The sequence below is a fragment of the Schistocerca americana genome, chromosome 10 (genome assembly GCF_021461395.2).
Source record: "Schistocerca americana isolate TAMUIC-IGC-003095 chromosome 10, iqSchAmer2.1, whole genome shotgun sequence".
NCBI classification, from domain to species: Eukaryota; Metazoa; Arthropoda; class Insecta; order Orthoptera; family Acrididae; genus Schistocerca; species Schistocerca americana.
Genome location: NC_060128.1, coordinates 165719852 through 165735271, shown reverse-complemented (window position 1 = coordinate 165735271; position 15420 = coordinate 165719852). Strand labels below are relative to the sequence as shown.

At 42.6% G+C, this 15420-nt stretch overlaps 1 protein-coding gene across 1 annotated transcript; it reads right to left on the bottom strand.

The window, feature by feature from the left end:
* Window positions 1-5836: 5836 nt before the first annotated feature.
* LOC124552330 (leucine-rich repeat extensin-like protein 3) lies at window positions 5837-8851 on the bottom strand. Its single transcript, XM_047126601.1, has 2 exons — window positions 8497-8851; window positions 5837-5901 (listed from the first exon to the last, which is right to left on the bottom strand). The coding sequence occupies exons 1-2, from the start codon at window positions 8849-8851 to the stop codon at window positions 5837-5839; spliced, it is 420 nt and encodes a 139-aa protein (XP_046982557.1).
* Window positions 8852-15420: the final 6569 nt, after the last annotated feature.

Sequence of the window (15420 nt, the reverse complement as noted above, 5' to 3'; positions counted from 1 at the left end):
AGGTATGAATTAAAAAACCCCTTCAGTCACAACTTTTCGTGTTTTATTACCTACACGATGCATTTCAGACCCTGTGGGTCAATCATCAGGTGTAATTTGGCTTAATACATGCTTTATTTTTTCTCTTGAATGAGATTAAATGCATATTCCTGTCACGAATAGGTTTGATATTAGGTTATGAATTTCGTAACTCAGACACGGAAAATATGAGCGGAATAGCGGAAAAGATGAACAGTGTAAACTTACCACATAGTCCAAGAAAAGCGTTTTTAAGATTTTAGCACCAGCAAACATTGTTTTCTCCATCGTTTTCTTACATGTCACTGCATTGAAGATGCACAATTTTATACACATGTTTGTAAACGCTTCACAGATGTTTTTATACATGGCGTGGTCAAAGATAAGTTTATTCGCAGTGTTAAAGATATAAATATTAAACAATTGACGTATGCGGAAATAACTTTAGAATAGATCTTTAAAATTACTGAAATAACTGTGGCTTCCGAAATCAGGGTGTTCATTTAACATAGATTCTGGTTTTTTAATTTTGTGGAGGTATATCTCCAGTTGTTCTAACAGATTTAGGGTATTACCATTGGCTTCGTTATTTAGTACTACCAAATTGTTTCCTAGACTGTTTACATGTTTCGTTTCCAACATCGTGCACTTCATAAAACAAGAAAAGTTGTGACTGAAGGCGTTTTTTAATTCGTACCTCCAGTATATTTGAAACTGTTTTTTTTTTAATTGTAATGCAGAATAATTTTACTTCCTGTGTGAAGGAATCTTACTACTTCTTGTCTTTCTACCAGGTCCAGTCTTTCTCTTTGTGAAGCAAGTATAGATGGCAGAAAGAAGAAGTCCGAAATGAACACAATAGGGGGGGGGGGGGGGGGCTGTATGAATGCGATAAAAAGATTCCCGATGTGAAGAAATAGCACAGCAGTTGCGTTCAAAAAACGACGCAACTAGTATACTATTTCTTCACAGCAGCATTCTTCAATAACAGTTGTCGAAAACGATGAACAAAAATATAAATGACAAGATTGCTGTGGGCGGAGACGTCTGAGGGGTAATTCTGACATAATCGGCGCTCGACGCATGCAATAGAAATTGCCGCGGTCAGCTTCAGCATGCAATTTTTACACCACACCTGCTAGATCGCTGGCGTTTGTAGGGGGGAAAAGAAAAAAAGGGAAGTCGACATGAAGTGTTCCGGACAAATCCGATATATGGCGAAACCGAATGACGGCCAGCTTTTGTTGTGCCACTTACATGCAGGTACCATTGTTAGTAAAGTGGTTATTGCCAAGTGTAAACGTGCATCGTTTTCCCTTTCAATTCCTGCTAGTTTGTTGATGTACAGAATATCTAATAATAAATATATACTTAAATATACAGCTCTAAAGCCAGCATTATATTTACAACGCGCAACCGATATTTTTATAGGCCCTTACGTCGATATTTTTCCATCGATGTATCGATACTTTTTTCGGCATATAAATGACCGATAATGATACATTTTAAATGTCGATAGATCGGATAAACGATATTTTTAAAAATATGTAACGTTCTCCGGACATTTGCAAAATCGTAACACTTCCATCGGATTGCCGCCGTGTATATCGCGATTCATCACTCCAGACCACTCGTTTCCAGCCGTCCACTGTCCAGCGGCGTCTTTCTTTAGAGCAACTCAGGTGTCGCTTAGCGTCGACTGCTGAAATTCAGTGGTACGGACACGTAAGAACAGTGACGGAAACTGGGATGTCAAACTAAACGAAGAACGAGAAGAGGATGACATGGGAGACACGCACTCCATCCTACCTTCCCCAACTCGCATCCCATATCAACTCATCCATTGCCTACGCCTTTTCTTCTTGCAGCACCTTCCTAAATCCCATTCCCAACACTTAATACCGTACCCACTAATCCAGATACCCTGCTGCACCACTAAATTCATAGCCCACATGCTGGACACCTCCATGCCTCATCATCCTCTCTCGCCGGAACTTCAAGGAACTTCCATTTCCCAGCGATGAAATACGTCCAGCTGTGTCTCTCTCTCTCCTGCCCTAGTCACGACGCGCCTCCTCACACCATCCTTCAACTTTCCTACCTCCACATTCCTCCCTCTCAATTTTACTCGCTACCAGCGGCTATTTATGGCCCATTCACCACGCCACCTCCGCCATGAACATGATCATCTTCATGCATAGTGTAATGACTGGCAGTTATCTCTCAATATTAGTAAGTATAAACTACCGCGTATAACAAGGCGAAAATCCCCATTAATGTACGAGTACAAAATAAATGCCCAGTCTTTGGAAGCGGTAACGTCCGTCAAGTATCTGGGTGTGACTATTCGAAATGATCTCAAATGGAATGATCAGATTACACAAGTAACGGGTAAGGCAAACTCTAGATTGCGGTTTATTGGTAGAATCGTGAAGCGATGCAGTCCTTCACCATCGGAAATACTTACAATACGTTAGTTCGTCCAGTCTTAGAGTATTGTTCGTCTGTATGGGACCCTTACCAGTTGGACCTGATTCAAGAGATTGAGAAGGTCCAAAGAAGAGCGGCAAGATTCGTGACTGGTACATTTAGCCATCGCGAGAGCGTTACAGATCTCATAGAAAGTTTGAAGTGGGACACACTTGCAGATAGACGGCGCGCTAAGCGAAAGGTGCTGCTCACTAAATTCTGAAATCCGATCTTCACCGAGGATGTAGAGCATATATTACTACCACCAACTTTCAAATCGCGCAATGATCACCATTCAAAGACAAGGGAAATTAGAGCTCTTACTGAGGCATTAAGACAGTCGTTTTTCCCTCGCGCAATGGAACAGAGGAGCGGAAATATGGAGCGAATTGTGCCCTCCGCCACACACCGCTTGGTGGCTAGCGGAGTATATATGTAGATGTAGATGCATCGCCATTATACCACTGAAGCATGTACTTTATCTTCAATGATTTTGTTTTAACTGTAATATAAAATCATCAAGAACTGCAAGAGAAAAACAAAATGGTTCAAATGGCTCTGAGCACTATGGGACTTAGTTCGACCGTAGCGGTCGCGCGGATCCAGACTGAAGCGCCTGAACCGCTCGGCCACACCGGCCGGCCAGAGAAAAACATAAAACATGGAAGGAATCCATCTAGGACAAGGAGGAGGAACAGTTGAGGAGAAATGTCTCGCTTTTGCTGGCGATATTGCAGTAATTTCTAAGGACAAAACAGGTGCAAAGACAATGATAGAACCACTCGACGAAATTGCTGCTAAAACCGGATTACTAATACCATATGAGGAAACTGAATACATTATACATGCACACAGCAGAGAAAAATACATAGAAAAACAACGTAGAAACATCAAGAGAGTTGATAAGTTTAAGTATTTGGGAGAACCGATACAATCAAATGGGTTAGATAACACCACAAGTAAGGAAAAATCGAAGAATATGGAATTAGCAAAAAAACTCACCAAAAAGCGATATAAAGAAAGATCAATATCATTCTAGGAAAAAAATCCAACATTACGCAACAGTAATTAAACCGGAAGCACTTTACGGATCTGAGTGCCTAACACTGAGTAAAAGAGATGAACAAGAAGAACTGTCAAAGAAACAACGGAAAATGCTCAGAAATATTTTAGGATCACAAAAGAACAAAGATAACAACTAGACGAAGAGGAGAAATGAGGATGTGTACAGAAAAATAGAAACAATCATAGACACAAGAAGAAAGAGGAGACTAAACGTTTGTCATATTTACAGAATGAATGACAATAGCCCAACGAAGAAATGGCTCTGAGCACTATGGGACTTAACATCGATGGTCATCAGTCCCCTAGAACTTAGAACTACTTAAACCTAACTAACCTAAGGACATCACACAACACCCAGCCATCACGAGGCAGAGAAAATCCCTGACCCCGCCGGGAATCGAACCCGGGAACCCGGGCATGGGAAGCGAGAACGCTACCGCACGACCACGAGATGCGGGCCCCAACGAAGAAAGCTTTTAATTATTATATTGAAAAATCCGCCTCAGTTGCGAAAATTTTCTGGTCCTTACCAAGGTTTCGGCTAGATTAATTTAGCCTTCTTCAGAAGTATAAAATTACTATAACATGCCAGAGTAAGGCACAATCAACATCAAAAATTAATGTTGACTATGCCTTACTCTGGCATGTTATAGTAATTTTATACTTCTGAAGAAGGTTAAATTAATCTAGCCGAAACCTTGGTAAAGACCAGAAAATTTTCGCAACTGAGGCGGATTTTTCAATTTATTAGTAGTTGCTGACGGGGCTGCAATACGCTAAAAATTCTTAAACTTTTAATTTCCAAATAAAAAAAGCACCACGAGATGGCTGGAAGAGACAACAAAGGACTTAAGAAAACTTAACGCAGCAGAAAATACCATACAGAATAGGGAAAGTTTCAAGCTACTGATCAGTACTGAAAAATTTCCTATCCAGTAACGAAATTCACAGCCTAGGAGGGTCGTGTCAAATGAATAGAGGCACGACATCAGCCAAGGCATGAATAAGTTCTGGTAAGATAAAAAGAAAAAGATTGTACCTTTGTCTTAGGTTCTAAGCGGTCTATAATGGCCAAATTCTGTAATAAAAAATAAAATCATCTAAAAGTTCGAAAAACTCTCAAAATTTTCCACCAATGTGCCTTGTAAAAGTCGTCATTATTTTCATCATTTATTTTCATCTGCTTTTGCACGACATGGGTTTAAAGGAACAACGGGAATTTTGTGTTTGAAAGAGTATTATTTATTCGTCTACACGAATGTTACCCCTTCAAAGCGGGCCCCTGTAGAAATTAACTGTGACCTGGCCTTAATTGGCTCGGATGGCATTGAGTACGCGCGCCCAGACGGCCTGTGTGGCGTGCGTTATTTTGCCTCCGGGCCAATGCATAGAGTTATGAATAAACCCCAGAAAACAACGTTAAGTGCTCGAATATCATCACTTTGATATCAATTACGTGACGTAAGAAGCGCGCGACAGGAAAGTTGTTTGGAGATACGACTGCTGCGTGTTCCATTCTGAATTGGCGTTTGGCGTGACATTTCTTGATCATCTACATCTATATCGCTACTCTGCAAATCACACTTAAGTGCCTTGCAGAGGATTCGCCGAACCACCTTCGAAATAATTCTCTGTCATTCCACTCCCAAACAGCGCGCGGAAAAAACGAACTCCTATATCTTTCTGCTTCTTTCAATCGCTGCAAGACTGCTGCAGTACTTCGGGCCACTATCCTCCTTCAGTATCCGATCTTCCTTTTTCTCGGTGAACCAACGATTAGCAGTCGGTGTCAAACATCTTTGAAAAAAGCAACTGGTAAGCTGCACTCATGTTTTTGTGCCCATTTTCCAAGTTACTGTGAATAGATACTAGCTAGCCTATAATCATGACACCAAATAAACAAAGCGTAGGATGGAGAACAAAGGTTTATGTAAATGGTAAAGTTTTTGTTAATGTAAATGGAAATGTTTATGCAATGTATGTGAAATAAAACAGATCTGGTGAATCACTTGAAAATTAAGCATGCGCTTCTAAAAGACAGTCGTGTAGGTACTACGGTAGCTTTATTCCCCAGTACGCTGTAAAGTTCTAAGGACAACATTTAATAGAAAAATTAATTATTTAGTCGACAATATTTTATTACAATAAAATACAAATATTTATTGTAAGTTTAAAAACTTGCGCAAATGAAAGGTAATTTTTAATTGATTGTCATAAAAATCGTAGAATGCAACTATTAAAAAAATATTTTATACAACTTTTTCAAAATACGAATTGGATACTTTTAAATTTTAGAGCGATTCGCATGATGTGGACTCTGCGGAGATTCCTTGTTCTCTGCCCAGTACACTGGCATGAAAAATAATCGAATAATTTATTATTTAGATACAATTAATCGATATCATTAAGTGATTGATTTAAATCATCGAAAAGGCCCAGAAACGACACTTACTCTTAATAACCATATTTATCTTCGAGTCATCAGTGCATAGATTAGATTAAATTTTATCAACTGTGCGCATTTTGTCAACTGTTTGCATTTTACCAACTGGGTCTTTATCAAGATATGTATACGTGTGGAGTGCCTTTTATACTTTGACTTCATGTAACGTAACATGGCAGTTTTATAACAGGTTCCATAAAATCAGGTGATGGTAGCATAAGTTCGCTGAAACCAGTAGTCTTGAAACAATAAAAGTGTCTATAATGCGATCGCGGTCTACCATCCAGATCAGCCCCGTAGCACAGCATGTGTGCCTTACATAATGTGCCTTCCACAGATGGCAAGTGAAATGATCATCATGGCCGTGGAATAAGTCTTAAACATATTCTCATTTAAACGGTAATAAATAACTTCATAAAAATTTCAAATCTTCAGTTCACGAAGGTGCACATGATAATTCTTAGGCTACTTTAGCCATGGATCATCAAATAAAAAAAAAATACATTTTACAACATTTATTTACAATGACCACATTACTGCACTAAATCTGTAAAAATGTCAGATTGCACCAATACTCGCCTCATTTGATATTGCTAGTAACTTATAAATATCAGATGGTTCTGCTTCGAAATTCATCAGTGGAGTAGGAGATGGCCGCCAATAAATCCAATAGGCTCCACTTAAACTGAACTTTAATAGTGGTTAAACTTATTGTGACTGCTGGCATGTTACTGAAAATGTGTGCTGATGAGTAATGGATACCTTCCTGGACCAAAGTAAGTGACTGTAAATCTTTGTGAAGATTATTCTTATTTCTAGTACTGATTCCACTGACTTGGGTCTTTTAAAGAATGAGATATATAAGAAACCATCAGCCTCGATTTCGGTAATGAAACCAACCTTTAGCTAGGTTTCAGCCCAAGTAATTGAGCCTTCTTCAGAAGATAAACCTGATTCTATAATATGTCTACGAGGGCATGGTCTAGAAATAAAACTGAGACAGCCTGAACAGTCGTAGTCACATTTTAAAAATGCGGTGACTACGCCTATTCAGGCTGTTTTAATTTTATTTCTAGACCATATCCTCTTAGACATATTGTAGAATCAGGTTTATCTTCTGAAGAAGGCTCAATTACTCGGGCTGAAACCTGGGTAAAGGTTGGTTTCATTACCGTAATCAAGGCTGATAGTTTCTTATACATTAGATTATCACGATTGCTGACTGGGCTGCAATGTTGAAAGTACTAGAAAGAGATATATTGTTAATAACATATTTCATTAAGGAATAAGTATACAACATGTCCCAGAAATGTTGCGATAAATCTTCAAGAGGTTGTAAAGAGCGTCTCGAGGGCCAAATTGACGATATGAACCTGTGTCCAGAAACTTCATCCAATGTCCGTACAGAGTGTCGGTTTTATATGCGTCGGCGCCTGCCACTAGGCTACCCCTTCGACAGCAAACGTGACTTTGTGCGCTGAGGGACCGTAGGCAGAATGTTTCGCAATGTTGTTAGTTACTTAGTGATCGTGATTAATTGCCATAATCGTCTGTGGAGAAGATGGGGTTAGCTGCTGCGTACACAGGCCTTGTCTTCTACGAATGCAGTGCTCTGTTGGCTCTGTTCAAATGGTTCTGAGCACTATGGGGACATCTGAGGTCATCAGTCCCTAGAACTTAGAACTACTTAAATCTAACTAACCTAAGGACATCACACACATCCATTCCCGAGGCAGGACTCGAACCTGCGACCGTAGCAGTCGCACTGTTATGGACTGAAGCGCCTAGAACCGATCGGCCACTGCGGCCAGCCTGTTGCCTGTGTTGATTACGGTGTCTGACAAAGGTTTCCTCCACCTACAGTTTATTTTTATCCTGGAACTCTCTGAAATTTCTACTGTATTTCGGTATACAGGGGAAAACTAAACTGAAGGTGGAAACCTGTGTCCGAAACCGCCATCCACCGCGGCAATGTAGCATTCCATTCACAGTAAAGAAGGCCTGTCTAATGCAGCAGCTAGCTCCACCTTCTCCATCAGCGATCGTGACAAACAGCCCGCGATCGTTCAATAACAAACATCATTGCAAGACGTTCCGCCTGTGGTCCATCAGTGTACAAAGTCACGTTTGCTGCCGAAGCGACAGGCACCGATGCCTATAACTTCGACGCTCTGTGGCGTTGTTGGATGACGTTTCTGGACACGGTTTCCTATCCTCAAGTTGTTCCTCAAGACACCTTCTACAGCCCCGCGAAGTCTGTTGCAGCATTTCTGGGAAACCCTGTATAGGGAAGCAGTGCTCAGTATTCTAAAGAGGGCTCTCTGTGATGTTCGTGAGTTCATACAACAACTAATTCATATCACACGTTTTTGAGTTGTTGAGTTACCCCTAAAAATAACCCATATGACATTGTGGAATATTTGACCTCATAGGTGGCTAGTAAATGGGTAATGCAATTCTAGCGCTAGCACGCTGTAAGAGGGTAGATTGTCGGTACTTACGGAAGGCGGAGAAGCCTGCTGGGAAGTGAGCTGCGTCGAGGGGCGGCAGCGGGGGCGGCACTCCGTGGACGGAGGCGGCGTGTGGAGGCGGCAGCGCCAGGAAAGCGCCCGGGGGCGGCGGGGGCCGCGAGAACTGCTGCGGCAGCGACAGCGACAGGGCGCTGGTGACGCGAGCGGGGGCGGCGTCGGGGGCGGAGGTGGCACCGGCATCGGCGGTGGCGTCGTGGGTGGGGGCGGGCGTCGCTGGGCCGTAGAGGCGCGCGAAGAAACGCCGCGGGGACGACGGACGGCGCGGGGGCGGAGGCGCCGACACTGGGGGCGGAGGGCTCAAAGTCCCACTGGGGGTGGGCAACATGCTGGTCCCCTCACCAGTGCGCGAGGGGCCACTTCTCAGAGGAGGGTAAAAAGCACTGGAGTCAGGTCCTCTGAGGGACCTTCAGGGCATCAACTCGTCGGTGCCAGATTCAGTATAATGATTTACAGATGATGGGACAGCTAATATTTACTGGAGTCGCGGTCTCTGCGGGATGGTCAACATATCAGCTTCTCAGATCCAGATTCAGTACCTCCACACCCTACAAATGACGAGTCCAAAGGCGTAAACAGCTTTACTCTCTGAGAACATAAAGAATCCCACAATGTTCCATCACTGCTTCAGCTCCTTATGAGGTCCAGTTTCGGTACATGTTGTCATCCAAATGCCCTAAAGTCTTAATGTGTGACGATCCTGGTAGTATCTGTTGTGTACTTCCTGAGTAAGGGAGATGCACCTCTTCAGGATCACCAGAGCATTATCCTCTTGCAAGGCTCAGATTCAGTAAATCAGTGTCCTAGGAATGCCCAAGGACGAAAGTCTTCAACAGTTCAAGAGCCTCTAAAACGCACTGTACTGTCTGAGGTATTTATAGTTTCGACAGTGTTTCAATTCCTTGTGAGGTCCAAATTCAGCCCGTCTTATGCGTAGCTATAGTCTTCAACACTGACATTGAAAAACCCGACGACTGGAAGTGACCTACTTACGAACTCAGCTTCTAGGAGACGGTGCCCCTTATGAGGTCAGGATTTAGAATGTAGCTGGCCCACAAACGGCTGAGTCCCAATCTTAAGCAGCTAGAAGTTCGCAGAAATTGGTGGAACTATTTCAAGTTATGATAACTCGAAGCACTTGCTATCAGATAACACAAAACCTTGACCCCGCAGAAACCTGCAGCACACCTAACTACTCCCTTCCTCTCAACAGCACAACTCAGAGATTTTGCCTGAACATCACAGTCCACACAGTTCAGGCACCTGGCCACAGCGGCGTTAGACATCTCAACATGGCCACTTGCACAGTTGCTACACAGTCACCATCTATCACCTGCCTTCCTTGTCCCACACGGTTGCGTATATGGACCACCGCTTTTTGGCTATTGTCGTGGAGACATGGGCGGTTCTTTACTTAGTGAAACGAAATACACACGCCCTCATTGGCCGCGAGATGTGTATGTTTGCCTACACAGAAGCTCTGAACAGTGGAGTTCACGATCCTTCCAAATATTTACCGCCAGATCGCACTAAATTCTTATAACACTTTCACAGATATGCTACAATCCTTGTCGCAGCTTGAACGCAAGTTTAAATTTCTCTGCCCACTGTATGCAGTGTTTATGGGTCCTATAGCAACATCACAATCTGTTGCAGATCTAGCACCTGGTCACATCAGCGACGTGCACCGCTGAACAAACGAGAAACTTTTGAATCTTGCCTGCCTCAGCGTGTAAGTTCACCTCCTTGTTCCACACGGTTGAATATACGGACCACTGCTTTTCAACTATTGTCGTGAAAAAAAATGGGGTGTTAGCGGTGTTCAGTAAAATGACTCTCACACAATGACTGGCTGTGAGTCGCATGCATCTGCCTACACAAACACTTCGAACAGCAGATTTTCTGAGCTTCCCAGAAACCTGCGATAAGATCTGAACAACTGCTGACGGCGAAACTGAATTAGCGCTCCCCTTGTTTCACGCGGCTGCATGTACGGACCGACGCTTTTTATCTGTCGTCGTGGAGATACGGAGTGTTTCCAGAATTCGGTGACAGCATCCAGGCACACTTTGTACGGCAGAGTTTGTGATGTTTCCAGAAAAGCTCGACAAGATCTCACATAAATCCCTGCCGGCAGCAGTTCGAATGCGCGCTCCACGCGGTTGCGTGTACGGACCGCCACTAAACGACTACCGTGCGACGGGACGTAAAGCGTAGCCAGTATTCAGTGAAATCGTACGCGCGCACGTAGCCATAGACAGACCGCGGGCATTTGATGTTTGCCGACACAAAGAGCGGCTGGGCTCGTGCTTTCGGCAGCGGAGGCGCACGTCCGTTCGCCTACGTGCCGCACATAGCAGAGGACCTGCGCTCACTTGGGGAGACCGTCGGCTTTCCTCGCCGGAGTCCTGGCTTCAATGTAGCCCTGCCGTTCTCAGTTTTCAACAGTCCGCAGTGACTTCCACAACGCGCTGTCCGTTCTACCTGCTTTTCCTTTACGTCACTTGAGTGGAGCACACTGAGGAACTAACTACGGAACAACGTCGGCCCTGGTTTGCTCCGAGCGTATCAACAATTCTATTCTGACCTCCCCAGCAGAAGCACTTCCACAAATCTGCCCTTGTCTGTTCTCTTTAAACAAGGTTGCTACTGTATGAGAGGGAAGTTCCTTTCGGTGGGTCTGTTCCCTGCGACGTCCTTTGGCACTAAATAATTCCTCACTACACTGTCTGATATTTTTGACACCACTCAGTAATGATGAGCCTTATCTGCAGAAGATGAACTTACACTGTGAACGTGGCTCTCTGTACCATTTCACTCTTCAGGGCGAACGGATCAGCTAGCCCCTCGCGAACGGAATCAACTATTCTGTTTTTACAGAAACTTCCTTTTGCAGTACTGCCAAGTTCCTGTACTTTTTTAGAATATTAGTATCCTGTACTCCTAAGCGCGTATTCTTGGCTTACGACAATACTGTGGGGTCGTAGACTGCACTCCACTATTGCCAAAATTCACCCCCTATTCATCGGCAACGCGTGGTTGGCCACTTTAACGATATTCACTGATTTCTTCCGAATGTGATACCGACATATCGTCATTTCCCACTTTGGCACTATTTCGTCCCTCTCAGTACGTAAATGTTCTCCAGGAGCATATATTGACTCAGGAACACAGACTAACCTCTAATACTTAAGCGTCGCGCCTACACCGTAGCTCTATGTAAATAAGCTTTCAAGCGTATGATTATTCTTCTGGAGCGAGCTAACGAGAAATTCGTCTGCGCAGAACCTCTGGTTTTACAGACTTCGAAACGGAGTCGAACCTCGTCCGGCTGAGAGAAGTTGTTTGTATCCCTCAGACATTATCCAACCCGTCGTCAGGAGTGAATTAAACGCGTTTATTTTTCGGTCCTAGAGTCCTCTCAGCTTCATTGTAATGACAGACTACGAAGTTCTGTTGTTCTCAGAAATTTCTGTTTTTAGTGTCTTGACGCTCTTTCTCTCCTGTGCACTACATCCCTTTTTTTTTTAGACTGTACCACTATTCCAATACAAGGCCTTCGAGTGGACGTCGTAAATTCTTGTACTATAAAAATCTGTACTGTTCCTAAACGTAATGTTTGTCGTAGATTAATTAACCTGTCTTTTCACAAGATAGTTCCAGACTTCCCGCACCAGATGTAGCACTACGCCAAATTTATTTTCAGCACGTGCCGAGTATCCCTAGGTAACAGTGTTACGAAGAAAAGCTTGCGAAACGGTGTCCGTATCCTTCGGCTCAGTCTATTGTGAAACTATTGTAAGCTAAGCTTCTGTCTGGTCTTCCGTGCCCCGAAGCTGTATCGATTCTCACCTACCAGACGAAGCGACCTTTTCTTGTTTGACCATTCATCTCACAGACGTAAGCTGAAATCCCTTTAGAGACTACAGCGAGCGAATCAGTTGTATCACTTCTCGTGTGAAGCGCCCTCCGCTCTGGTAGAATCCCCTGCAACAGATATTTCCCTATGTAATCTTCTGCACATACAACAAACACTTGGAAATATCTCCGTCTTCTGGTACTGTGATATGCAAATCTCTTTGAATCCCTGATAAACTCTCGTTCACACTTCACCTTTTTAAATATTCAGACAGCACTACACAGAAAATGTGTACAAACTTATTCTTCACCGCAGGTTAATTATGCATCCTTTGGTTCATTAAGCAAATCATCCACAGTTTTCATTGATTTTTTTCCTCCATCTGCCAAGGAATTAATTTCAAGGGGTCGTCTGTGAAACGCTCCGCAGTCGAATGGAATAAGTCTTCTCGATTCCACCTTCACGGAAAACTTTTATCCACACTCTTCTGTAGCCATGATAAATGTTTAAAGCTCTCTTTTCTTCTCACAATGTCAGTACTTGGATTGCGTTGATTGTTCTAGACGCTATCTTCGCCTCTATGCTCGCTGACTGCAATAAGAACGCATATACAACAACTATTCCTCGCTCCAGATTAATCTGTAGTCCTTTACCTCTACGGAATGAGATAATTCCGTTCGTTGAGCAGTGCTCAACGCAAATTAATACATTTACAAGCCTCTCTTCCATCTACAGCCGATGTGTGATATCTTCACTCGTGTTCCCGATGCAGTTTATTTCTTTGCCACTATAGCATCTCTGTCCGAGCAAACATCTGTTTGGAACAATACTGAAATCTGTAGACCTGCGCTACTGACACGTTTTCCGCTATCCCCTGGCTAGCTCACTTTTCTTGACCCACTTCTGCCATCACTCTTATCTTATTGTAAACTGTCTCCACGGTCTGACACGGAATAATGAGTATTAAATCTGTGAACGATTGCCGTTTTAACAAGATCAACTTATAATTTTAGCAGATTCTTTATACTCTAAGCCTGGAAGATATTTCGCATGAGAAATATCTCTTTCCAAATCCCCTAATTGGGATTTAAAAGAAAATTAATAATAATACGTACTTCGAGACGTCTAACACAAAACTGATAAGCTATGTGATAGTAGAATACTGTACACATCCGAGGTAAAAATAGTTCGGCGTGAGATAGGTTCTTATCTGACAAACCTCAACTAGCTATATAGCATAAAACTTTGCTGCGCGCAGAAAATAGTTACGTGTCTGGGTGACATTTATTTCAGAACGTATCCTTATTTACTATTTCACACTAAGAACGACGTATGCTAGCTGTATTTGCTTCTCCACTCTCCTTCGCAGGTGGGGAGGATTCCAAACGGGCATGGAGAAAACGAAAGTGCTCCTCCAAGTGTTCTGTAGCTTAAGAATGTCCCTATAAGAAATTTATTGTCCACATTACGGCAGTCTTCATATAGCAACAGGACGATAAATTTCCTTTCGCGTATCTTTTTAGGTGATCGTTTCTCTTTCTGGCTTGTAAGTCACTTTACAATACTGTTCAATCGTTCCCACCTGGTATCTGTCAGCTAAACATTCGCGACTTTAACACGTCTAAATACCACACGAAACACTCCGTCACTTAACAATTTATGACCACAGTTTGTAAAACCAGTACGTCCACGGGGAGTGTACGTGTCGTAGATAATTTTACTGCGTCAATAAAAAACTGTTTACGAGTTTGAATGGTGGTGACAGCAGCAACTGTAGAACTCGAATCACACTGCGAATACAAGTGTGATAAATTTCTTGCGACTTTACACGGTTTCTCAACAGTAAGAACCTGCTATGGAATCTCGATTTCGTAGAAAATACAGTGTTTTTTTAGGGTGATAGTCACTCATTAAGAATCAATTAACGCTTAAGACGAGGTTGCCTTCATTCACACTATTCCAAGGTGAAGTTAATTATTTTATTTTCCTTGTCAAATTGTGCAGAAATTTTCAGTTATTATGGCAAGCTGTAAGATTCGCTATGATAGTCGGATGATACCAATATCGCATGCACTGCTTGAAAGGATCATTTCTGTATAATTAGTTGTAGCACTTCGGAATCTGTCGGGCGTCGGAATTGCTTCCAGCTTCAAAAGATGAGAACTTCGTTGCTGTGTACGCCTTAAGATATATTCACTTAGTTGTACCGGAAAACGTAATGGAATGTTCGCAAACTTATTGCCAACTGAACTGCCGTAGCAAGTTGTCCGGAATCGACGTTTTCGTTCTATGGCACAAATCAGAATGTTTCTCAGCAAATTATTATTATTGGAAAGGGGGAGAGGGGGAGAAAGAGAGAGAGAGAGAGAGAGAGAGAGAGAGAGAGAGGAGCTGAGGGATGAAAATTTCTTCTCGATTCCAGAGAATAAGAAAATTCTTTCTAGTTCTTTTCGCTTGAAAAACTTTCGTATCTCCTTTTCGTCACAGTTGCATATAACTCACAGACCACTAAACTGTCTTGCGAAGGAAGTATATTGAAGTAATTTCTTTGATGCTCGTTTTATAGCAAAAATACAGCGAGAAATACAACAAATATTGTATTTTCTATGTCCACGTAATTACCCTGACAAGCGGGCAGGAGTTAGTATCGTATTTAAATGTAACCAGTCCAATTATTTTTGGGGGGAAGCGTGGAAGTGAATCTGAATTATACTTTCGAGTCTGACTGGATGAAGCAATTCTTTCGAGATTTATGACCTGTAGCAGTTCCTTGTCTGTCCGTTAAGAGAATTGTCTCCAACTTCAGCACAATAGTAATTATATTGCTAAATCTTTGTAGGTAGTTCGGTTGACACTTTAACTGTCTACGAACACGATCTGCTTAACATTTCGTTCAGCCAAACATTCGAGCTGTTAACCCGTCAAAATGCGATACGAAACACGCCGATATTTAAAGTTATTCCGACAGTTGTAAAAGCATAGCGTCCAGTGGAAATCTACAAATCGTGGATAATTTTATTGAGTCAATAGTTATTTTT